The sequence below is a fragment of the Momordica charantia genome (assembly GCF_013281855.1).
Source record: "Momordica charantia cultivar OHB3-1 chromosome 8 unlocalized genomic scaffold, Mcharantia_2.0 BLBB01000008.1, whole genome shotgun sequence".
In the NCBI taxonomy this organism is placed as follows: domain Eukaryota; kingdom Viridiplantae; phylum Streptophyta; class Magnoliopsida; order Cucurbitales; family Cucurbitaceae; genus Momordica; species Momordica charantia.
In genome coordinates this window covers 1,311,929-1,337,231 of record NW_028275166.1, presented here as the reverse complement: position 1 = coordinate 1,337,231, position 25,303 = coordinate 1,311,929, and the positions used below count along the sequence as shown (strand labels likewise).

General features: G+C 31.0%; 2 protein-coding genes across 2 annotated transcripts; one reads left to right on the top strand and one right to left on the bottom strand.

Annotated features, from left to right (window-relative positions):
* The first annotated feature begins 14,400 nt into the window (after window positions 1-14,400).
* On the top strand, window positions 14,401-19,552 carry LOC111004781 (Glycosyl hydrolase family protein). The gene is made up of 6 exons (XM_088127785.1): window positions 14,401-14,951; window positions 15,123-15,422; window positions 15,502-15,671; window positions 16,797-16,894; window positions 17,731-18,495; window positions 18,618-19,552. Exons 1-6 carry the CDS (start codon window positions 14,445-14,447, stop codon window positions 19,208-19,210), a joined length of 2,433 nt encoding a protein of 810 aa, XP_087983911.1. The 5' UTR covers window positions 14,401-14,444; the 3' UTR covers window positions 19,211-19,552.
* A 17-nt stretch (window positions 19,553-19,569) lies between these two features.
* On the bottom strand, window positions 19,570-22,787 carry LOC111004782 (2,3-bisphosphoglycerate-dependent phosphoglycerate mutase 1). The gene is made up of 9 exons (XM_022275963.2): window positions 22,441-22,787; window positions 21,764-22,008; window positions 21,401-21,624; window positions 21,047-21,165; window positions 20,806-20,962; window positions 20,583-20,684; window positions 20,368-20,487; window positions 19,990-20,054; window positions 19,570-19,898 (listed from the first exon to the last, which is right to left on the bottom strand). Exons 2-8 carry the CDS (start codon window positions 22,005-22,007, stop codon window positions 20,010-20,012), a joined length of 1,011 nt encoding a protein of 336 aa, XP_022131655.1. The 5' UTR covers window position 22,008; window positions 22,441-22,787; the 3' UTR covers window positions 19,570-19,898; window positions 19,990-20,009.
* Window positions 22,788-25,303: the final 2,516 nt, after the last annotated feature.

Below are 25,303 nucleotides of genomic sequence, written 5' to 3'. Positions count from 1 at the left end.
AGGTGGGGACACCCTGTGGGCTTTCCCCGAAACCGCTGGTTTCTTAAACGGCCGTTCCGTTACGCTGAAGGAATCTATAGGTCTTTTTACCACGCGGTAATTTCCTCGTGGCGTTAAACAGGGAAGCGAGGGGACGTGGTCTAATTAACCCTTTCTATTTTACCCCACTGCCACCCAACCAGAGACTGCCAAAATAGAAATTAAAACTCCACTGTCGTTACTTTTCTTCTGTTTTGACTTTTTTCCGTTTTAAATATTTGACCATTCTTAATTTAATTTAGGTATATAAAAGCTCAGTTTTTTAAGGGGAAAAAAATAATTGCACGTTCTTTTATTTAAAAAAAATGCATAATTTGTATTCATAAATTACAAAATGTTAGACATAGATTAATTAGAATAATTTTATTTGTATCTACATTTTGAGTGATATTAGGTATCTTATATATTTAATTATGTTCGAATTTCAATTAAAAAAGATATCAGTAGAAATATTTTCACGTAGCTTTAAGAAAAAGTGTAAATCATAAAAAGTTAATTTTGTAGTTTAAGAAATTATCGACCATTCCTATTCTAGTATACATCAAAAGAAATTATTCGAATAAAAAAAAAGTATGGGTAGTGGCTATGTGGCATTTTTGTCCACAATTATGATTTCAGTAGGTCCACGTGATCGTCTCGCGCCACGAATTCATTTCCATGGGTTGGTTGGATATTGTTCTGTTCTTACACGTGGCACGAGTGGTTGACGGAACCCAAACGCCAGTTATCCTCGTTCCAACACACAATAAAACCAAGTTAAATAAATAAATAAAAGTCTGACAACGCCGTTAAGTAGTAACCATGGTTGGGTTAGCGTAACCGTGGGTCCAAGTTGGGTTAGCATAAAGTTAAAAGTCCACCGCCTGCGATCTCTCAGTTTTAAGGATATGGGCCCATGAAAGGCCCGAGATCCAACCATCCATTTAAGGTATGTTTGGAAATGCGGAATTTTGATTTTTCGGAAAGCGAAACTTTTGTCCATTTTTTACCTCTTCCATTTTCAAACACACATCAAATTATATATTTCTCGTATAATCTCTATTTTTATAATAAATTAAATATTTGTTTTATTTAGTGATAGTTCTTTTTTTTTTTTTTTAACTTGTTAAGAAAGAGAGGACCCGTGTCCACTTTGAATTTTGCTATAAAATAATATTTCACATTTTACATTTTAATGGAATAATAGTGGAATTAGTCCATGTTTTTTCCTTTCTTTTTTTTAAGTACGAATTAGTCCATCTTAATATAATTTATGGCCTGGTGAAATAATAATTTGACCATAGTTTCAATTTAGAGTATATAATTATAAAAAATTGATTTAACAACTCAGATCATTTGGACTTATTTTTAATTTGGTTTCTATAATTTGAGATTATATATTACTTTAAAATCAATGTTGTCTTTGCCATATTGACCAAAAAATGAAGATGAGAATGAGCTTTTACTTTTCTACCTGGAAAAATGTATCGGGCAACTATATTGGACTTAAAAGCTAGAGTAATAGATCAAAGGAAATATGTGATTTCTCTCTCTGGAAAACATAGTCTATAAATAATTAGTAAGATTTAATCGAAGTATAGAGATGAAATTAAACCAAGCTGGACATGTGGATTAAACTGAAACTTTTAGAATTATTGAGACCAAATTAAAACAACGATCAAATAACACAGACTGTCTAAGTTAAGACATTTAAATTGATGAGGATAATATTAAAATTGTACCAAAACCATAACGATCATATTTATAATTTAATTCCTAATCCATTTTTATCGGAATAGTTAACTCGGTGAGTCCATTTTAATTTTGAACTATTGATTTCGACCATCTTTTTAAGTGATGATTAAACTTAACTAATTAACAATATTAATTCCACTGCTTTTTTTTTAATTATTTTTTTCTTAATACAATTCCACTATTTATTAAAGTGAACCAAAGTGTAAGGTTGAATTTGCATCAATTATTATCCTCCAAATAAATTGTTTTTTTTTTCATCAATTATTCAGGGTTACCGTACCGTTTATTGACCAAATTGAAATGTTGGGTTGAAATTAACTCACTGATACATAGGTAAAAGCTGTTTTTTTTTTCTGTTCAGTTTATAAATGCCAACCATATTTAAATTAATTTGTAAAATATATGGATTTGATGGGTTAGAAACTATGAAAAAAGGGCAGGCAATATTTGATTATGTTTAGAAATTAGGCGCTTAAGCAATATGTTAATTATCGACCGATTTGACATACTTGTGGGTCCGAGGGACATCTCAAACAACCATGGCTTTCACTTTTGTTGTTTCATACGTATACATTAAAAATAAAAATAAAACAAAATTAATTAAGATTTTTAATTAAAGTCATTATAAAAATATATTTTTTTAAGTACAATACATATGTTAGGGATTTTGACCTAACATAAAGCTAGATGATGACAACGAGATACTTGACCGTGAAGGAAATTTGAAGATTGACTCGTCATCCACGTCTACATAATTAATTTTATCTATTTACTTAAATTTTATTTTAGTCACAAATTTTCAATTAAATTATGTTAACAGTCTACGAAATTAGTGAATAATTTACTATGTATATAAATATTTAACATTTATTAAAAAATAGTAAGTTTATGTCAATTTGGTGAATGATACAATAACAAATAACCTAGTTATAAACAATTTAACAGTATGCGTTAAATTCCCAGCAAAATTAATATAGTTCACAAATAATATAATATGGGCTGTTGATGAGATTTAATAAAAACAAAAGCCAGCTGGAGTTTTCACTAATTTTATGATTTGACATATTTTTGTCCTGTTTAATAGATAAGTAATTTTTTTCAATGAAAATACACCACACAATTAATAAATAAAATATCTCGTGGAGTTGCGCTAACCTAATAGGTAGGCAAGCAAGTTTCCTTAGATGAAACGGTAAAAATAAATTCTATTAATTAATGCATCAAGTATATAATTTTTCTTTTAATAGAATATAGGTGTTCAATTTCTTGAGTTAGCTCAAAAATCCACCATTAAATATATAATTTTAATATTTAACCAACCAACTGTAATAATTAATTATGGTCAATCTAAACATAGTTGTTAAGATACGTATATTTGACTTATAATTTTAATATTTAACCAACCAACTGTAATAATTAATTATGGTCAATCTAAACATAGTTGAATTTGTTAAGATACGTATATTTGACTATAATGTCGTGAGTTCACATCATTTTCTACATATTATACTTAAAAAAATGTAATAATGAATTATATTATCTTTTTTAAAATAAGGAAAAAAATTAATTAAATTTACCCACTTTTTTTTAGTACAAAAATTACCAACTTAACGATGGGGTTTATCCATCCTACGATAGAGAAAACTCACAGCTCATGATCCATCTAGAGACCTCTGTCAGTTGTCTATTTTGTAAAAATCAAAATAAATTTTATTTTCTTAATTAGATTTGATAATGATTTGCATTCAAAAAGTTTCTTTTGTGTTTTATTTTTTCCACTTTATCTATTCATTTATTTTGAATATTTTTAGTTTCTCTATATAAAAAAAAACAATATATATTATAGAGGTTCGAACATATCAACCTTAAAAAAAATAAAATAAATTATATATTTTAACCGTTGAAATCTCTATTTGTCATCGATCTAAGTTCATGTTGGCTATATATTTTTACAATTGAATTATGTTATTGTTGGAATATTGTGACATAATTTATTTACAATTGAATTATGTTATTGTTGGAATATTGTGAAATAATTTATTTAATAGACATGTTGTGGAATGATGTTTATTGATTGATGTGGAGTGGAGACACATTGAAATGATATAATTTATAATTAATTATATATCTTAATCAGCGCATGTAACACACCATTATATGGTAGGAAATAATAGTGTTGAGCATAAAAAAAAGTAAATTAAATAGCCTAATTCCTTGACTTGTCACACACCCAAACCAAAATATTTTAAAACCCACAAAAAGCATCAACCTTTAATCACATATTTCTCAAAAAAAAAAAAAAAAAACCCATTAATCATATATCACCACAGGCCAAATTCCACCTCATCCACCTAAAAAATTTGATTGCATTTTCAAATTTTAAAAATTGATTTTTTATTTTATTCAGATAGTGAGTTCATGATTAAAAGAATTTTAGAGTTAATCTGAAGTATATCCTTATTTTATTTATTGATTGCAAAATCGTCTAATTTAAATATGACATTTTCTAAAAAGATAATTTCATTGATTAGGTAAAGATGTTATGCAGGACCTCTCGACCGCTCTGATAGATGAATAAACTACTGATAAATTCAAAAGCTTAAGCTAATAGGATTGATAAATTTAATTCACTTATTGGATATCTTAAAAAAAAAAAATGTAACGATTCGTCGTGAAACTTTTCATTAAAATGAAAATTTAATACTGATTATAATTTAAAAACACTTTGGTCTCTAGGCAATTTACCAATCCATAGATTCGAACTTGAGAAAGTTTTAATTATTCTTTGATTACTTAAAAGCGGCCAATTAGCAATAATCATTCAACAGGAGAAAATAATTCGTTGAAGCTCTGTGGAATATAATGGTCGGCAAAAGTTCACAGTCAGCAATGGTACTTCTATTGACCCAACAACTAACATATTTCTTTAATTGCTTTGTTTTTTTTTCCCAAAAAAAAACAAATAAATTGTACCGATGATGATATTTCTTAATCATAAAAACGTGATTTTTTTTATCTTAACAAATTATTGAGTTTTATGTTCCTATTGACATAAAAATGTAAAAATCATATATTATATACCACGAGGAATATAATAATTTCTTCATAAGATATTGAAACCATAGGCTATATCTCAACTTTATGAGTTTTTAATTAATTAAATATGTTGTAGGGTTGCCCCCTCCAAAGTTCTTTAGGTGGAGACTTTTTATTCTTTTCTTCATTTACAAGCTCCTCTCTCTCTCTCTCAACTTTTTTTTCCCACTGGTATCCGACACGTGAAGCGATTTTCTTATTATATTAACAAAAGTTTTGCTTGTACTAAAAAAACAAAAAAACCGAAAAATACAGAAGAATAATAATTTTGTTCTTTGACTCTCTCTTTTGTTTGTCTAGTTGTTTAATTCTTTATTTATTATAATCTAACTTTAAAATAATACATGTCATGTCACATAAATTAATTACACATAATTATAAAAATTGTCATATTAATTAGTTTACATGTCAAATCGGATCAAATTTTGTTGATATTATTAACGGCATATAATAATTTTAGAGATCAAATATTGAGAAAATTTCAATCAATTCACTTGATAATTATAAACATCAAGAGAAATGCAAACCAAGAAAGTAAGACAAAACACTATAATAATTCGACACATGTAAATCGAATTGAAAAAAGTGATTGGGAACCAACATTAAGAAATAATCATGACATGATATTTTTCATTAAAATAAACAAAATATTAAAATGACTTATAATTCTAGCTATTGATGGTATGAACATCATCATCATTAATATTAAAGAAATTAAAAAAATGGTAGATTAAATTAATTGAGCAAATGAATAATAAAAAAGTAAGATCAAAATAATTAATTAAGCAAATGAAATAAAAGAATCTTATCCATCAAAAAGAGGTATTAAGATGCGAAGCATCGAGACAAAACCGTGGGAGATGTCATTGTAGTTGGCTAGCTGCAACCCGACAGCGACAACAAATGGGGTTGGAAAAAGCTCTATCATTAAAAAAAAAAAAATTATCGATCTTATTCCGTTGGGTTCGATTCGATTGAGTTATAAATTTATTTTGTTTCATCGTTTGTGTTTAGTTTGTTTAATTATCTACTTTTGATTTACAAAGTTTAAGTTCGAGGTACGTTTGGTCCATACGATCTCAAAAGATAAACTCTAATCATAGAATTTACAAAATGAAAATAATAATAAAAAATAAATGATCATTGTGTAGTACATCTATAATGGTATACTAAATCAATTAATGTTGATCTAAAAGATATGTTACACGTCATTATTTAACTGTAAAATTTAATTAAAGTTACTTTTAAATTTATAGAGATTAAATTAAGATAACTATCCAAGTTTATAGACTAAATTCGTAATTTGATGTAAATTTAATAGAATATTAAAGTCTACTTGTTGTTAATAGATCAATTAAGAATATTATTCCGATAGATAACTCTTCTATAGAGTTCATTAATATTCGAGCTCATTAGTTTACCCCATCTATCTGAATGATCGGTCTCAACTTGGGAGGAAGAACTGGTAATAGACATAAAACCATCCATTCGGGTTCTATATTTGTTCGAATAAAATGCTTAGCTAATTCCATACGTCTAACCAAAAAATTATTTCTTCCAACTTTTCAATCTTTCCCATTCATTACCCGTGGGTTCTATATTATTTCCTTCTTTTGTTTTTTGTTTCTAGAAAATATTTTTAAAATGATCAAGATTCGATTAATACAAATTAAGTTTTTTGTTGGCCATTCTAGCAAGTTTTTAAGACAATAGATTTCAGTATTAAAATGATTATTTTTATCATAAAATATGATAATGTATTACTTTAGTCATTTGATTTAAAAAAAATTACCATCTAAACATTTAGGTCAAAATTTAAATATCTTTCAATAAACATTTCAACTCAAGAAAATAAAGTTAAATTTGGACTAATTCAATTGGTTAAACCATATATTTTCAATGAAAAAGTTGGAACTTACTAAAAAAAAGAATAATGGTCACTTTTATTGAAATTGTCACTTTTGTCGACATTTGATTTGATCTTTCGTCATTTATTGCCCTTTTTACTGTTTATTATTATTCATTTTTTATGCAACAAATTGATGCGGGGAGATTTGAAGATCCGACATCAAGAAAGCTATACCTTCATCGTCTTTTACTATATTATTCTTTATAATCCTATACTTATCACGCAACCATTAATATTATATATGGTTTGGATCAATTATTATACCAAATTTTATATGTGATATTTAAAAAATGTTTTATGTGATCCTTTTGTATTTATTAGTTATTTTAATGGTCCCAAAATAGACTAGATATATTTTATAACTTTGGTCAATTTAGTTATACATTCTGTTTAACCTTTTTATTCATGAGAGTTTCTAACTTCTCACATTTTGATGGAATTAATATATTTTAATTAATTGTGATATTTTCAAATCGACAGTTGTATATTTGGTTTGGGTACAATATTATACTGTTTTTTAGGAGTTTAATCGATTTTGACAAATATTTAATTCGTCCTGTTTTGGAGGGGTAGGGAGGTCCATCTAAATAAAGTTTGATTTTTCCGAGTCATGATGCTGATACATAATAACTTTATTTAAATGAGAATGCTCACTTATTTGTCTTATTATGCCTATATATAAATATATTTTTTATATTAATAGTTAAATGAGCATATAGAATATCATTTTTGTCCCTGACTTGTTGATTTATTTTAAATGCCGCCTCCAATCCAATTTGATCGTTTGTATTAAACAAATAAAAATGAAACAATAGATGAATTAGCGTCTGTCTCTCTCATTTTGTTTTACAGAAAAATAATATTTATTATTATTTCATATCCATAACGGTTGAAAGCAAATATTAAAAAAAAAAAGAAAAAAGGGACGACTTATCCTCTATGACAATTGTTTTTTTTTTTCAAATTAAAGAAATAGGTTATTATTGATTAAACGATTCACCAGTATTCGTCCCGAATAAAAAGATTTATAAGTAAAAATAAAGAATTAGTGGTAAAAAATGTGTAATTGTTTTTATTTTCTCTTTCTCGTAGAGAAAAGTGGGGCTTACCTCTCCAAGGAAAACAAACTACAGAGAGATAATTTGACGGAGTATGGAGGTCCAGAAGTGTCTGCCATCAACAGATGGAAAAGGCAGGTGGAAACCAATTGAAAGCCTACAAGCTCTATTGACCAACCAATCTGCACACATATTTGCTTCTCTATAAATATGTTGTATTGAGACTTCCCAATCTCGATCCATCATTTGAAATACCTTAATCAGCAGTGGTAAAGCTGTCAAAAATTGACGGCTACCCACCAAAGTACACGCTACTTCCGAGTCTGATTTAACAATTAGCTTTCTACACCCCAGATCCCGGACTAGTTGCAATCGAGAAAGTATCCCCATAATTCTGCCACGATCGTCGTTGTATGGCCAAGGTTTTGTTGAAAACCTATGACCCACTTCCTATCTGAGTCTCGCTCCCGTTTGTGTTAAGCTTCTAACAGTTTATTGGTGGAGGGAGCCAACAAATTTCTGCCCATCTACGATCTTGTTTTCTCAAAAGGGGCACAGCCAATTTCCATGAATTGAAGAAACCTTCAACTGTCCTTCGAACTATTGTTACTGGACACTCAAGGAAACCTGAAGACGGATCAAATAGTTACGCCATGACCAAAGTACCCAGAAGCCAACCCCGAAAATAATCGACCACCACGGAAAAGGTGGGCTCCTCAAGTTTAGCATTAACCATTGTTGCAAGTCACAATAAAAAAATTTATCAGTAAAAGAACTAGGAACTAAATCAAGCCATAATTTTTTTTTGCACTAATGCAATCTCTTAACACATGGATTATTGTTCCAGAATATTGTGGACATTGGGAGCACTTATCAGATTGACTAATATGCATTATTATAAGTTGCCCAAATCGAATAGTCTCTCTTCTTAGATCTAATCTAATAGGGAAAATCTAGTGTGTCTATGGATGGATCCGGAGGTCGAATGCTTGCTACCGCCAAAAGAGCTGACTGATTTAGGATCCCTTCAAGAGCTTCCCAATTCCAGCCTCCAGATCTTGTAATAAAGTCCCTCAGAGGATGAAACTCAGGTATATCAACATCCCCTAAAATTTCTGTAAGGTTTTTCCCATTAATCCACCGAAATCATTTGTTGACTTGTGCTCACTCGTTAAAATTTATAATTAATCCAATTGATTGCCACATCACATCAATCCATCTAAATTTTGTATAATTTCGAGAATGAGTAAAGTTCAAATTATAAAAACGTAGTTGAAAAATAAAAATGTGGAAATGAGTAGAAACATCGTTCAAAGTTTAAAAACAAAATTTATAATTTAACTAACTTCTATATAAATTTAAAATTTTCCTATCCCTATTAATACCGTTGTAAAGTAATTACATATATAGCCCAAAATTTTCATGATTAAAACCTTAAATTAGAGAAATAACCCATTTTTTTTTCTAGGTATAATGTGAATATCAAAAGAAATCCATTTCAAAAGTAAATTGGAATTTGTTACTTTGACAATAATATGTTGCTTTCTCAAAAATTATTCCTCAGCATCGTCATACTTCATAAGAATGGTTATGATTAGGATGCTTGAGGAATATTTTCTTTTCTGAATAAATATCTCTAGTCTTTCACAAATTTTATTTGTTTCATTAGAAAAATAATAAATAAAGTCGAATCCAACCCGTGAGAATCAAATTTCAAAAATTACCTTACTTAATTTTTTTAAATCTAACTTATGAGATTGAACCTTCCAGGTTTAGGAAAGGAACATGATGTATTAATCGTTGAGTTATGTTAATACAGTTAATAAATCAATAATTCGATTAATTGTAACGTTATAATATGGTGAAAGGTAAAAGTAAGTGACAAAATAAAAAATTTGTTAAGATATTATTTTTGTCTCTACTATACATTTTGGTATCTATACTTTTGCTTACAAATTCTATATGTTTTAGTTCATTTCAATACGTTTGTTTCGATTCATGTACTTTTAAAAATTGATTGTTTTGATCCATTTATCTCATTTTTTTAGTTATAATTTCAACATGATCTTTATTAAAATGTAGCCATAACTTTAGATTTAATAATTATTATTATTTCGTTACATCAAGATAATCACTTTTTAAAAGTTGAAAAATTAAAATGAACTAAAATTGAGAGTACACTGACTAAAATAGACATTTTGAAAGTAAAGATATCAAAATATGAGTTCATAAACCAGTATAACATATAAAAGCTGAGATTTAAACACATGACCTTGTCTTAACCAATTGATCTGAACTTAAAATACTATCATAAACCAAACAAATTTGTAATTTTAATAAAATTTTAAACGAAGGCACCTATGATATTGTAGCAATGACGTGGTGGAAATACAGTTAAATTGCTTTTATCAAATAATAGTTTAAAATGCAAGTCTTTTGGGAAAATTATATTAATTAGCCTATGGGATGGCATATTGGTGCCCCATAGCTCAACATTCTTTTTCCTTTTTTTTTTTTTTTTTTAATTTGAAACTTCTAGAGCTCTTTAACTTTAATAATGGATGCAAATATATTAATTTCAAGTAATCTTTTGCTTCAAAATTAAAACTCTTTTAGACAGTTTGAATAGAAACTTCTGATTTTGTTAATTCATAAGAACTACATCTTATTTTGTTATCTAAATTTATTTAGGTTTTTATTGTTATTTTATTGTCAATTATTTAACTGATTATTATTTTTTATTCTGAATATATGTACATTAATATGTTGTGACATAAATTTGTATTTAAGCTACACTAAACCAAGTAGGTATTGAGTGAGGCAATAAAAAATTTAATTTTAGTTAAGAAAATATATATTTTGAAATTTTAAACTTTTTGTATATCTTTTTCAAAATCTTACATTATAAATAAGACAAAACGTGCAACAATTACATAAATATCTATAATGTATTTAATTACTTTTTTTTAGTATTGAATTCCTTAGTAGCTATAAAAAAAAATTACATAATATGAGTAGCTATAATTTTTCTGAAGTCCTTTGTTTTTTTTTTTTTTAAGAAGAGGAAAAAACCTCCACGAGTGAATTTGCAACGTGGTAATTAATAAATTTAGTTCATATGGTATCCAAATGATTAAGAAAATGGTTAAGATAAACGTAAAATCACTATCTTGTTAAATAATCACTTGAACAAATAAAAAATAAATATAATCTGATAGCAAATTGGAAAAAATATAGGGATTTTTTTAATAGTAATTTACGACAACAATAATAATACAAAGTTTTTGTTCTTTCCAGAAAAAGAAAATAAAGTATATACTAAACAAATCAACAAAACTACTTCTTCTGACCTCATCAATTTCAAGGGTTTCTAATTTCCCATTTTCTTAACTTTAATAAACAATAATACTCTTTAGTTCATTTTAATATTTACACTTTCAAAACTTAATTGATATACCTTACACTTTTATTTATTTTAGAAATGATGATTTTGGACTTTTTCTTTTCCTTTTATTTCATTAATTTCAATCAAAACTTTAGCGTGACATGCCATTTCTATTTTTTAAAAGTATAGCATGTGAGACTCGACGAATTCATTACCTTTTAGTTAGTCTTAACTAGTTGAATTAAGCTCAAGTTGACATTCAATTGTAACAATAAATTCATATTAAATGATTTTAATTGTGTTAAAATTTTACAAACAAGAATAAAAATGGTCTATTTTTACCGACCTTTCAAGGTGCATGGATCAAAATAAATGAATAGAAGGTATAGAGATTAAAATAGTATCTATGTTCACAGAACAATTTCTTTATTTAAAAATAAACTAAAAATAGATGGGTTTTTGAAAATATATATGCGAAGCTGGAAAAATAAAAATAAAATGAAAGGTGACATGTACCTGTCACAAAAGCTAATAAGAGATATTTTTGAGATATTTTGATCTCAATTATTCAAAGTAAAATGCCAAAGTTGTGCATAAAAATATCAACCATCCACGTCTTTAGGTTTTAGCATCTTTTTTTCCCCCAATCCATCTCATTCTCATTTAAAATAAAACAAAATAAAATTAAAATTAAAATTTATGTAAAGTACATATATAAAGGGAAAAACGAAGTATTGAAACCTCATGATCATTCAATCCACTTGCTAATCCTCCCCACCATCTTCATTTCTACTTGTCCTCCATCAATAAATATGCTTGACCTATTTCTAGGTCTTTTTTGTTCTCATCAATCATTTTAATACATTCCATTATGATGTTGATTTTAATGTTTAAAATATTCTTATTCCACTTAAAATAAATCATGATTTTGGGTGTAATACTATACATATGCTTATATGTTTCTTTTTACTTTGAATTTTAAGGTATTGTTTTGATAATTTTCTATACAAATTTATCTCCAATAATTATTATTTCATTCCCCTCAATACTGATATTTTGATATTTGATGGTTGACTAACAATATTTATCACTTCATATCGACAAATGGAAAGTAACTTAGATTTTTTGTTGGAATTTTTATTCTACAACTATTGATGATAGATGCACATAGATGACAATGAAATTTCATATCCAAATTCTTGTTGTGGGGTTCTTATATTGTATAATTGGATATCACCATTTACTTTGATCCACGAATGGAGAAGATGATACCACCATTTCCCTTTGGATATATGTCAATGTTATGAATAGGATATCATTTAGTTATATATAGTTTTCAATATTGGTTCAAATTTATCTTTTCAATTTGATTTATTTTAGATACATTTTAATACTTTGATCAAGATCTTTTGAAATTTATTGTGGTGATTTACTATTAATAGAGAATTACAACATAACTTAACTAGTTAAGATAAATGGTCGACTTTGTTGTCTTTTTTAAGGGCGAGGACACAATTAAATGAGTTTTTTTTAGTATTATATTAGTTCCAAAAGGGTGAATGGAAAAATGGTAATAAAATGGAATTTGGGAAATTTCTTCTTATCTGTGTTATGTCACGAAGCCCATTTGGCATGCTATCCAGCCCATGACTCGGTATTCTGTTTCCGCCATTACTTAGAACGATGTTCGGCCCATAACTCGATATGCTTCCGGCCCGTGAATTGGCATTCTGTTCGGCCCATTGCTTGAAATAATGTTCGGCCCATTACTTTTAATGGTTTGGCCCACTTGGCATGCTATTCGCTTGACACGGTGTTTGGCCTATGTATTGGCATGCCGTTCGGCCCATTGCTAATTGTTATTTATTTACAAAATTTAAATATTTTATCTAAATTATTCTATATTAGAGTTTCATTGGTTGGAGGGTTGATATAGACTGAATCCAATTGCTCGGATTGTATTTCTTCAACCAAAATTTTTTTTATTAGTTAATTAACTCAAATTAACCCAATAATTAAATATTTGAGTTTGATTGGTTAAAGTTACCGTCATTGTTTTATTCAACTTTTTTGCTTAGAAATATAGTAAAATATTACTCTTTTAAGATCTATTTACACAGAATGTCAATTTTAAAAATGGTTTTGTCTTAAAACTTAATAGGAAAGGAAATCATCTAAAAATATATTTAACGAAATTAAAAAAATAAATATATATATATATAAAGACGATTTTTTAATTGATATAATTCAGAAGCTAACCAAACTTATACAATTTGTCTCGATTTCAAGACGACTAATGTTAAATGAATCAATAGAACTAACTAAACTTATAAAATTTTAAATTTGTTCAAATCTTATCCAATTAAATCCAGACAAGTTTAAAACATAGTCATACCCAACTCAAGTAAGTTTATAACTCATCATATACGACTTGGATTGAGATTAGCTTACAAGTTGGTCTTATTAAGTATTTTGTTCTATATCATTTTAAGTCGATAAGAAGACAGAAACGTTAAAAGAAGGTAGGTAGTGTAATTAAAAAGAGGAAATAATATATATAAAATAAAGGAAATTTACAGGAGAGAGCCCATCATTTTATTTTTGTCATTACTTATTGTAGCATTCAATTTTATTTGTCAATTGGGAAAAAAATTCAATCGAACAGGAAAAAAGGCATAGTAATTTGATTGATTAGTATGACACGTTGACAAGTGTATTTTTTTCCTTAAAAATAACTTACACAATTTTTCATTTTTGAAATTAATTATTCACGTTTAAAGTAATTTTAATAAAATTTTAAAAGAGAGATCAAATTTTATCTAATTATTTATTTATTTATTTCGACTACCAATTATATGACACAATATATTATTAAAAAAATCATATTGAGACAATATGTTAAATAAAAATTACATTCTAACCGTGTACAAATATGTCCTAACACGTGGCATCCGTATTAGACTCAAAAGATGATGAGTTCGAATCTTCGTTCACGTTGTTCGAAAGAAAAGAGAAAGAATATCCTAAAAAATGTGAAAATTTTAATTTTCTCATTGGCCAATTCATAAGACCGTGGTGTCGTAAAATGGTCGGTAGACTTTGAAAAGTTTCATAGATAATATTCCTTTATGGGATATTTTAAACCAATTTTTAAATGCAAAAAAGTTCAAATTCTTGAATTTCAAGAAAAGTAAAAAACAAAAAATGGAAATGTTGGAGGAGGATGGAGACGCTGGTCGGGTCCGCCATCGCTATATTAAGCTCCAAGCTCCACTCACAATCAGCCATGGCTTCCATCTTCTTCTTCTTCCCTCACAAAATGGAACTCCCAAAGCTCTCTCTCTCCGCCGCCGTCTTCTTCGGCCTGCTCTCCCTGCTAGCCGTCCCCGCCGAGTCCTCGACTCGGCCCCCGTTCGCATGCGACTCGTCCGACCCCGTCACGAAAACCCTCCCATTCTGCAGAACTTCCATCCCCATGAACAAAAGAGTCCGCGATCTCGTGTCTCGACTCACATTGGACGAGAAGATCTCTCAGCTGGTGAACACCGCCGACGCCATTCCCCGCCTCGGCATCCCGGCGTACCAGTGGTGGTCGGAAGCTCTCCACGGCGTCGCCAACGTCGGGTACGGAATCAGCCTGAACGGCACCATCAACGCCGCCACGAGCTTCCCTCAAGTCATCCTCACCGGCGCCACATTCGACTCCGACCTCTGGTACCAAATCGGAGAGGTCCGTCAATCAAATCCCTAACCTCAAACTCACAACACATTTAATTAGTGCTCAACAGCGTAATTTTGTTGGAACAGAAGATGAAATTGGGGGCAATGTCGGGTTAGGGTTAGGGTTTAGTGGAATCGAATTGATTGACTGATTTTGATTTTGTGAATGCGAAACAAACAGGCGATCGGAACGGAGGCTAGGGCGGTGTACAATGCGGGGCAGGCGCGGGGGATGACGTTCTGGGCGCCGAACATAAACATATTCAGAGATCCGCGATGGGGGAGAGGGCAGGAGACGCCGGGGGAAGATCCGGCGGTGGTGGGGAAATACTCTGTAGCGTACGTGAGAGGGATTCAGGGGGACGCCATGGAAGGGGGGAAGCTGGGGAGCCGCCTCAAGGCTTCGGCGTGCTGTAAACACTTCACGGCTTACGATCTGGAGCGATGGAACGGCGTAACTCGATACGTGTTCGACGCCAAGGTTTGGTTAATTAGCGAACTTAGGATCGGATCCATTTGGATTAGAGGTTGAATATTTGAATGTTGAATTTTGGTTGCAGGTGACGAAGCAGGACATGGCGGACACGTACCAGCCGCCATTCGAGAGGTGCGTGGAGGAGGGAGGAGCGAGCGGGATAATGTGCTCATACAATCAGGTGAACGGCGTCCCCACCTGCGCCGACCACCATCTCTTGACCGCCACCGCCAGAAAATATTGGAACTTCAATGGGTACCTTCTCAATCTCCATCTCCATCTCCATACCTCTCTGTATTTAATGTTCTTGCTTCTCCCTCCCTCTCCCGGGCTCCACCTCTCCATTATTGTTTCTTTTTTCTTTTCAAATATATATACTTCCCTATCTTTTTTTTTTTTGAACACGTACTTTTTGTTAGGTTGATTTTACTTTCAATCTTTAGGATATTAACTTAGAGTTGGAATTCTCATCCTATGTTGTATTAAAAGAATTTTGAAAAATATTTTGACTCTTTAGGATTTTGTCCTTATCAACAACGACAACAGATAAATAAAAAAGAAATATTTTTTAAAAGATAGAATGAGTTGTCAAATTTTAAATGGTAAAAGGACAATATCTTATACCTAATATTAAGAGCGAAGTATTATCAAAAACAAAAATTTAAATATCTGTTTTAGTTTTTATTTTCATTTTTATCAATTAATTATGTGTATAAAATTTTGTAAATAGGAATTAAAATTGCTACTGTGTAGAAATAAAAGGATCGAGTTTTTTTTTTTTTTTTGTCTCTTTAGACCAAGATGAACGAAAACAGCAAAACAGTATCTGAATTAAACTTTACACAATAAGAATTAATTGGGGATTCGAATATGAGACGGGCTTTCCAATGTTTTTTTATTGTATTATAGAAAAAGAATTTTGCATACAATCTTGTATGCACTATTTTATTTTTAAAAATATATAAACAATTTTAGCACTTATCAAATTATCTAATTGCAAATTTGCAATTTCTAAGAATAATTTTGAGTTTTTAAAATCACTGCTTTTCCCTTGCCTCTTGTTCTTAATATTCTAGATACAAAAAATGAAAAAATGTTAGGATTTAAGTGCTTTTCCCTTTTCTTTCCTTTTTATCAAGGACGGTCGTTTTCTTGATTTTGGCTCCTCTGGTTATAAACATTACAATTTTTAAAATTTAATAAAAAAAAAGGTTCATTTTTAGCAGTAAATGTAAAACACACTACTTTAAAATTTTAGGAAGGAATTTTAATTAAAAAAATGGTAATATCTAGATAATACTATTCTATTTACAATTTAGTCAAAACAAAAACCATGATTTATTTATTTGGCTTAATTGTGTGTTTGTGGGGAATAATCAGGTACATCACATCTGACTGTGATGCGGTGTCCATCATCCACGAAGCACAGAATTACGCAAAATCTCCGGAAGATGCGGTGGCTGATGTCCTCAGTGCGGGTACCACTTCCCATACTTGTGAAGTTTACATTTTATTTTTATATTTATTTACAAACAAACTTTTTCTTTTTTAGAAATTATGTAACTAACATTTCATTTATTTATAATATGGTAAATCAGTAATTTAAAATCAAGTTTTAGATAGTAATTATTGTTCTTACTCAGCCGACATATCACATATCTTTTGGTCGGGCCCTTATTTTTATTTTTTGTGGGCTTCTATTTGTACTTTGTTCTGTTTATCATAAGGAAAGATGTCTCGTAATTATTATAATATATATATCTAAATTTAGCTGTTTTTCAAAGCGTTGCATGATTATTGCACAAAATATCTTTTTATGCCTGAAATTGTGGATTCTTTTTTAAAAATTTTATATTATATACGTACAAAACCTCTCAAATTCCAATATTGTGAGCTGATTTTGTTGCCTGAATGTGGACTTTAGCCCAGTGGACCATTGAGGCCCAACTAAGTGGACCACTTCTCAACTTTCTTTTCTCTGTCTCTTTTTCCCCACAGAAAATTACAAAGCATTCTGCACGCTTGAACATGTGGGAGGGGAACCCATAAAAGCCTACTTTTTCTATGCCAAAATTTTTTATTTGAAATAGAGAGAAAAAAAAAACTTATTATAAAATATTGTTGTTACTTTGATCTATTGACAATTTAAATGGGCTAAAGTTGATGAGAGCAGTTCTCTGAAGATAAGATTAGTTTCATGTCTCTTATTTGGCTTCAGTTTTGGATCACTGTTCTAAGCATTTTGGTCATCATTTTCAGAAAAGTGAGGACTTTCTCAGTTTGATCTGTGACCAAAGTACAAATATTTTTTCAGGAATGGACGTCAACTGTGGTTCGTATCTGCGGAAACACACGAAATCGGCTGTGGAGCAGAAGAAAGTACCAATTGCTCATATAGACCGAGCACTTCGCAACCTCTTCGCTGTTAGAATGAGATTAGGTTTGTTTGATGGCAACCCAACCAATCTGCCTTATGGCCAAATTGGTTCAGACCAAGTTTGCTCACAACAGCACCAAAGTCTGGCTCTCCAAGCTGCAAGAGATGGCATTGTTCTTCTAAAGAATGCTGCGAAACTCCTTCCGCTTTCCAAATCAAAAACGCGTTCACTTGCTGTTATAGGCCACAATGCCGATGACCCGATTGTGCTTAGAGGAAATTATGCAGGCACCCCTTGCAAATCTGTTACCCCATTGCAGGGTTTGAAGAGATATGTTAAGAACACTATTTACCACAGAGGCTGCAACTGGGCTAATTGTACCGAGGCTACAATTGATCAGGCAGTCAATATAGCAAGAAAGGTGGATTATGTAGTGTTGGTTTTGGGGCTGGATCAAACTCAAGAAAGAGAAGACTTCGATCGTGTGCAGTTGGGGCTCCCGGGAAAGCAAGACGAACTCATTGCTGCAGTCGCCAAAGCTGCGAAAAGACCAGTTGTTTTGGTGATTCTCAGTGGAGGTCCAGTCGATATATCTGCAGCCAAGTATAACGGGAAGATAGGAAGCATCTTGTGGGCTGGTTATCCAGGGCAAGACGGAGGAACTGCCCTTGCAGAGATCATATTTGGAGATCACAATCCAGGTTAACCTAACACTAGAATCTTGTTTCTTTTAACTAGCACTCGTTTACGCTTGAAATCTCCAACCGTTAGTGAAACTCGATTGACTTGATATTTACCCTTAACTTTCCATGTTGGTATGCAGGAGGAAGATTGCCAGTAACTTGGTATCCACGTGATTTCGTCAAAGTCCCAATGACAGACATGAGAATGAGAGCAGACCCTTCAACAGGCTATCCTGGGCGTACCTACCGCTTCTATAATGGACCAAAAGTCTACGAATTCGGTTACGGTCTCAGCTACTCTAACTATCTCTATGAATTCACATTACTTACTGAAAGCAAAATGTACCTAAGCCATCCAACGGCAGCCACTCGGCCAGCCAAGAACTCCGACTCAGTCCGTTGCCTACTCGCCTCTAACCTGGACACGAAGTTCTGCGAGAGCAAGGCTGCAAAAGTCACCGTGGGAGTTAGAAACGAAGGGGAAATGGCAGGGAAGCATACGATATTGCTGTTTGCGAAGCCTGCAAAACCCGTAAACGGGAGTCCTGTGAAACTTCTGGTGGGATTCAAGAAGGTGGAGATAAAATCAGGGGAGAGAACTGATGTTGAGTTTTTGGTGAACCCTTGTGAGCATCTAAGCAAGGCTAATGAAGAGGGATTGAAGGTTATACAAGAAGGGTCTTATTCATTGGTTGTGGGAGATGTGGAGCATCCTCTTGATATCTTTGTTTGATATCTGGGAGTAAATTGAAATTATGAGTTCACACACAGGAGATTGTATCTACTGCAAGTAACTTCAATGGTGTGCTGCCTACAATGGAAGGAAGTGCAGGTTTCTAAGAGAACCTGAGTCAGAGTGAATAATTCAAAGGAAGTTGAGCTATCTTCATTATGTGCTCCACTCCATTATTAAGAGTTCTAATAAAATCACATCACTTTCTTATCCCCTCCCCCTTTTCATGTATCCATGCCTAGTAGCATTTCTGAAGATGAAAAAGTATGAGTGACTTTGTAATGACTTGAAATGCTTGGTTCTTAAGAACTTAATATGAAGTGAAAATACTCTATTTTAAGATGTTAGAACAATAGCCATTGAGAAACATCACTTCTTTTCAAGGATTATTAATGAACACTTGCCTACACTAAAATGGGGATTGCTACTCAACCTCACCTTACATGATTTGGCATAAGATTCAATCCCGAAACAAGAACAATAAAAACAAACAAACAAAGAAGAATCCACAAACTATTCGTATACTTCCAATTCGAGGAGAAAAGAAGAGGAGAAAAGAAACTAAAACAATATTTTTCGTGCTAACTTGTTTCTTCTAAGAACAGCAATTTTTTCCTTTTTCCTTGCAGTCTAGTTTACCACAAAAGCACGTCACTAATAGTTGATAGTGCAATGGGAAGGCAAGATCCTGAAAACAAACAAAAATACACATGACTCAGCCAAATGAAATTATGAAACTGAAATGAGGTGGAAAAAAAGAGGTAAGAATTGATGGTTACCTGTATTTTTGCAACATATTTTAATTTAACATCTCATCTAACTTCTGTCTGTAGAGAGCCAATCTCTGCAAAATATTCCAGTGGTAATAGATTTTAGTTCTTAATCTATAACAGAATCCACACCCAGCCCAGAAAAGAGTTAGAACTCATTATGTTTCTCTCCTTACTTTCCAAGGATTATAGAAAGTCTAACAGGGGAATCGTTTTCGGGTATCTTGACTTTAATTTCTTAGAGAGCTGCTCTTTTAGACTTGGATAAAGAGTATTTTTCATCATTTATATCTGTTTCGCTCAAACCCGTAATAACACAGTGGGACAGGGTCGACCAATGTCGTGGTGGTGGTCTGGAGAACAAATGAGAAAAGCTAATTTGCGTACCCTGGTATAAGCGTAAACACCCGCCTCGGAAGGTCCTGCAGGACTTCCTCTCCTAATGAAGTTTCCTTCTTTGAATATGTAGAGCATGGGTATTCCAGTTGATAGCTCCAAGCTAATAACCTGAAATATATTATTGTTCACATATTATTATATATATAGCTGCATAAAGTCAGCGTATAAAATCGTAAAACCAAGATAATGCAATGGTCCATTACCTCTTGAGAAGTTAGTTTGTCTAGATACATAATTATGGACCTCAATGAGTTTCCATGTGCAGCAATCATTACATTCTTTCCAGATTGCAGCTGGGGTACAATCTGCAAGGGAAAACTTTAGCAATCAGGTGAAGAAAACTGACTCGATGAATCTCGATTATCAAAAGAAGTACAAGATGCAATCAAATAAAAAAGGACACTAGCAAAAGAGCAGCCATCATACTTGATCTTTAAAATAAGCAACAGCTCTCTCCGCACACATTTCCAAACTCTCGCCATTGGGAGGAGGAATGTCATAACTCCGACGCCATTCGTGGACTTGTTCTTTTCCATATCTATCAGCTGTCTCCTGCTTATTGAGACCCTGTAGTTCCCCATACCTGTAAACAGCATTCTTTTAGAAAAAAAAGTTCGGCGATGTTAAAATGAACAACAAAATGGAATACAATGACGGTGATAATTACATTCTTTCATTCAGTCGCCAAGATGCTATAACTGGAATGGATTGTTTTCTTGTTTCTTCACTGAATATTTGACTCCAGACCCTTGCCTGCTCGGTTTCATTATGAATAATGACTGGAACCTATGTGCATTCATGAATGTTTAGTTAAAAAGGGTATCTAATAAAAGGAAATGTAAAAGCAGCAAGAAGAATAAAATGAAGATATGTCCAAACATAACAGAACAACTTCTCCACTCTAACTAATAATTTGAATCCCTTCAGTAGTAGGCATTTTTAAGGTTTGCAGGGTGCCAAAACTTTTAAGTTACATCAATAGAGATTTTCAACTCCAAATCATTTAAAAGTCTCTAATTACCTTCTTACGACGATGTTGTGTCATGGCAAGCATGGCAGTCATCTGTGCACGAATGAGAGAAGATGTATAGATCATGTCGACAGGAATGTTGCTGATTCTCTTGCCAGCTTCAATTGCCTCCTCCACACCTTTCTTGGTCAGTGGCACATCAACACACCCGGTGAATAAGTTTTTCTCGTTCCACAACGATTCTCCATGTCGAATCAAGATCAAAGCCGCTTCATCTGAAGTGCAGAGTAATATTAGCATCAAAGATGTTATAGAGATATGCACCAAATAAGAAGAGCCATAATAAAAGAGTGACCAGCAAACACACAGCTTCCTCAATTCGAAATTATAATCACTGGAACTAAACCAACTTACTATGTTTCTTCTGTGAGTCATCCGTGGTGTTGATTGAAGGTGATGAAATGGGATCAAAAACTGAAGTTTGAGAAGAAGACGCTTGAATTGCTCTTATGTTCATATTGCCGGATCTAGGAGTATTCTTTCTGAAGACCCCAACTTCCAACTTGAAACACTTTGAATTCAATTTTGTCAAATTACTATTAGTTTGTCCGTGGGGAAGAAAAGTCCCGAGAGATTGGTGAAATACTGCAGCAGCCATTCTGGAAATAACAAATGATCCCGAGTAAGGATGAAAGTTCGAATTCATACCAATAAACAAGAACTGTAAGTTTGTAATCTAAACAAAACGATATCAGTTATGTGAAGGAGAGAACATTATTCTCTATGATACTTGCGGTCAGAAATGCACTTAAGGCCTATGAACATTTTTGCTTCAATTCATTCAAATGCTGACATCAAAATCATCAACAACTAGAAAATTCAAACGCCAATATCAACAAAATCATCATGAACAAAAATCAGACTTTCCAGGAAAACAAACAAAACAAGGGCCGATACACAGGAAAGAAATAAAAGTCAAAGAAACAGACTCCCAGAAGTAGTAAAACAAGCACCGCAACCCAAACAAAGAGAGAATGCAATACAGAAAAATGTTGATCTGAGACAGAAGAAAATAGGTTAGAAATCCGTACCTGCGAAGAAACCGAGGCAGAGAAATAGTGAAATCAAACGGGGTTAGAGTTAATTGAGAAATTAAGAAAAGGGGTTAAGGGAAGACGATGGAGAAGGCGATTGAGGTTACAGAAGTGAAAAAATGGAGTCGTTTTCGGCGGAAATTTTGAAGAAATGCCAAATATAATGATTTATGAACAAAACAAGGAGAAATCAGTATAGAAAAAATCGACGCAGAGATTGAAAATCGGTGGCGCCTTATAAGAACAGTGAGAATTGAGACTTGACAAGTATTTATAGTACACAACAGACAATCAATTTTGTAGGCTTCTGGTTTTTTTCCAGGATCTCTCCAAGAAGGTCTCTGATGGTGGCAGGTTCCATTTAGTTCAATTTTTCTGTTGTTTTGTTATCAAATTTCCCTTTTTGGTAATTAAAAAAAAAGTTCTTTCTCTTCTAATTTTGAAGTGACACATTTTTCTTTTCTTTTAAGTTTTAACCCTTTTTCTTAAAATGAAGAAGGTTTAATAAATTATTTTAGATCATGTTATTTGAAATCCGAAAAAATAATTTTAAATAATTTATTTTATTTAGAATAGGAAATGTTTAAAATGAAATTATTTAAATTTATTTGTTGGGATGTTTACTAAAACAAAAGACTTGCTAATATAGACTGTTACTTTTAACTTATTAATTGAAAACTAAATTATGACTAGGTTGAATAAATAATATCTTAAAACTATATGAAATTGTGTAAAATTCAATAATTTTATTCATAATTATATTTTGAAGAGTTTTTTTTAGATACGACTTAATAAGAGTTAAAAGAACGCAACATTAAATCTGTACATCCCTTTAAACTAAGAAAGGAAAAAAATATATATAGTCAACAAAACATAATTTTCATTACTTAAAATAAAAACAAAATAAAATTTTCAAATATATAAAAATTAAAGAATGAAAATAGAATGTAAACTTTTTTTTTAAGGTAAATAATTAGTGAGAAGGTTGGGGTACTATGGGAACAAAACAACCTTTGGAGAGCACAAAAGGACCAAGCCAAGTCCTGACTTACGGCTTACCAACCCAAGGTTTTATTTATTATTATTAATAAAACCCAAGAATTTATTAATTTTACCAATAAAAAATTATTTAGAAAATGAATATTATTAATTGAATTGAAATAAAATAAGGAGGTTGGGATGGGTCGCTTTCAAAATCTGGCTATGCTAAAAGCAACCTCAACCAAAAAAAAAAAAGCCTTTTTTTTAGCAAGAAAAAATAAAGTTACCTAACTTGGAGTAAACGAAATTATATTTTTATATATGATTTTAAATTGAAAAAAAAATGAGATTCAAGATTTCAGTCGCCTACCTCCGGCCCCACTTTTTGTATGAATGCTTTTTATTTATTTATTTTAATATTTTAATTTCTTAACTTTTATATTAGCTCCCTTTTAAATTTTAGTTTTATCCAAGAACATTTTACAGATGTGGGTGAGTTTCTCACTGTTTCATAACTTTCTTTTTTCTTTTAAAAAACAACCATTTCTATTTTTGGTTTTTTACTTTTTCTAAATTAAACTGTATAAAAATTTTAAAAATAATTAAATCAAGTTCCTGGTTTCTTATACATGTTTTTAATTTTTTTTCCCAAAACATCATAATAAATATAACATAACAAAATCTAATATTTAACTTAAAATTTCAATCTTAAATAATAAAGGGTTACTAAACATATTTATATAATTTTTTTTAATTCAGTATATAGGGGTGAGATTCGAATGTCAATAATAAATAACTTTTGTTGTGTTTCATTCTTACGGTTATAGATATGATATACTAGTTACCACGGATTTGTTATTAATTATTTGTATTTCTTTTTTTCTTGGTTGAAGGAGGGGAATAAGAAATAAAAAACATGGGGCGTAAAATCTGAAAACTCCAAAAATTAAGTAACTATTTTGGCTAATGAAATTTTGGGTAGGTGTTTGTGAACACGTGGGAAAAAGAATAATAAGAATATGACCATAATATTCTAGTGGGTGGGGGAGGGCGTTGGGTCAAAATGGGCCAAATAATTGAAAAGTTGGCCTCATTTTGGCATGTCAATTTTTAATACTATTTGGACAATATGAACCTCAAATTCAATTCAATTCAATTATAAAATTTGTGTTTTTAAGTAGGGAAAACGTGATTCTACATTAATTCACGTGACATAAAAGTTATAATGTTGTTTAAAAAATAAGAACTAAATTCAATGAAGGTTTTAATTATTAAAAAAATTAAGTTAAATTTGTATTGAAACCTAATTATGGGAGTCCAAAGCGGTATTCTTTTTTAGTCGTCAGTTTTGACCATTTTAACATAATTACATATTTCCAATTAATATTGAGGTCAAAGTCGAGCAATTTGGTCAAGACATAAAATTAAAGATAATCAAATTTTTGTTCTTTTGGATGAGTGAGATCATTCAAATCTCTATTTATTTCAATTAACGAATTTATTTCAATTTTGTATCGATACATTTTTAAAAATTTTTCATTTTGTGTATGAAAATCTTTTAAAATTTCTAATAGGTCAAGTTTGACCTATTAAACCAAGATTGAAAGTTTAGAAATTTATTATACACAAAATTGAAAGTTTACAAATATATTAGACCCTTTAAGTTACAAAATTGAAAGTCTCGAAGTTTTGAGACTACATTTATAACATAACCCATTACTATTTCATCAAAAGAAAAAATAATAATTAATACAATGGTATATTAAATAATATTAATTTACTTTACCAAAGTTAGCATAGTTCAATGGTAATTGACATACATCTTCAACCAAGTTGAGTTCGATCCCCCACCCCCAAATGTTTTACTAAAAAAATTAAT

Coding starts and splice junctions, on each gene's coding strand:
- LOC111004782 (XM_022275963.2), bottom strand. CDS start 22,007: ATGGCTGCTGCAGTATTTCACCAATCTCTCGGGACTTTTCTTCCCCAC. Junction 21,166..21,400: donor CACAACATCGTCGTAAGAAG/GTAATTAGAGAC, acceptor GAATGCACATAG/GTTCCAGTCATTATTCATAA. Junction 20,963..21,046: donor TGGCGACTGAATGAAAGAAT/GTAATTATCACC, acceptor TGCTGTTTACAG/GTATGGGGAACTACAGGGTC.
- LOC111004781 (XM_088127785.1), top strand. CDS start 14,445: ATGGAGACGCTGGTCGGGTCCGCCATCGCTATATTAAGCTCCAAGCTC. Junction 15,672..16,796: donor AAATATTGGAACTTCAATGG/GTACCTTCTCAA, acceptor GGGAATAATCAG/GTACATCACATCTGACTGTG. Junction 16,895..17,730: donor GGCTGATGTCCTCAGTGCGG/GTACCACTTCCC, acceptor ATATTTTTTCAG/GAATGGACGTCAACTGTGGT.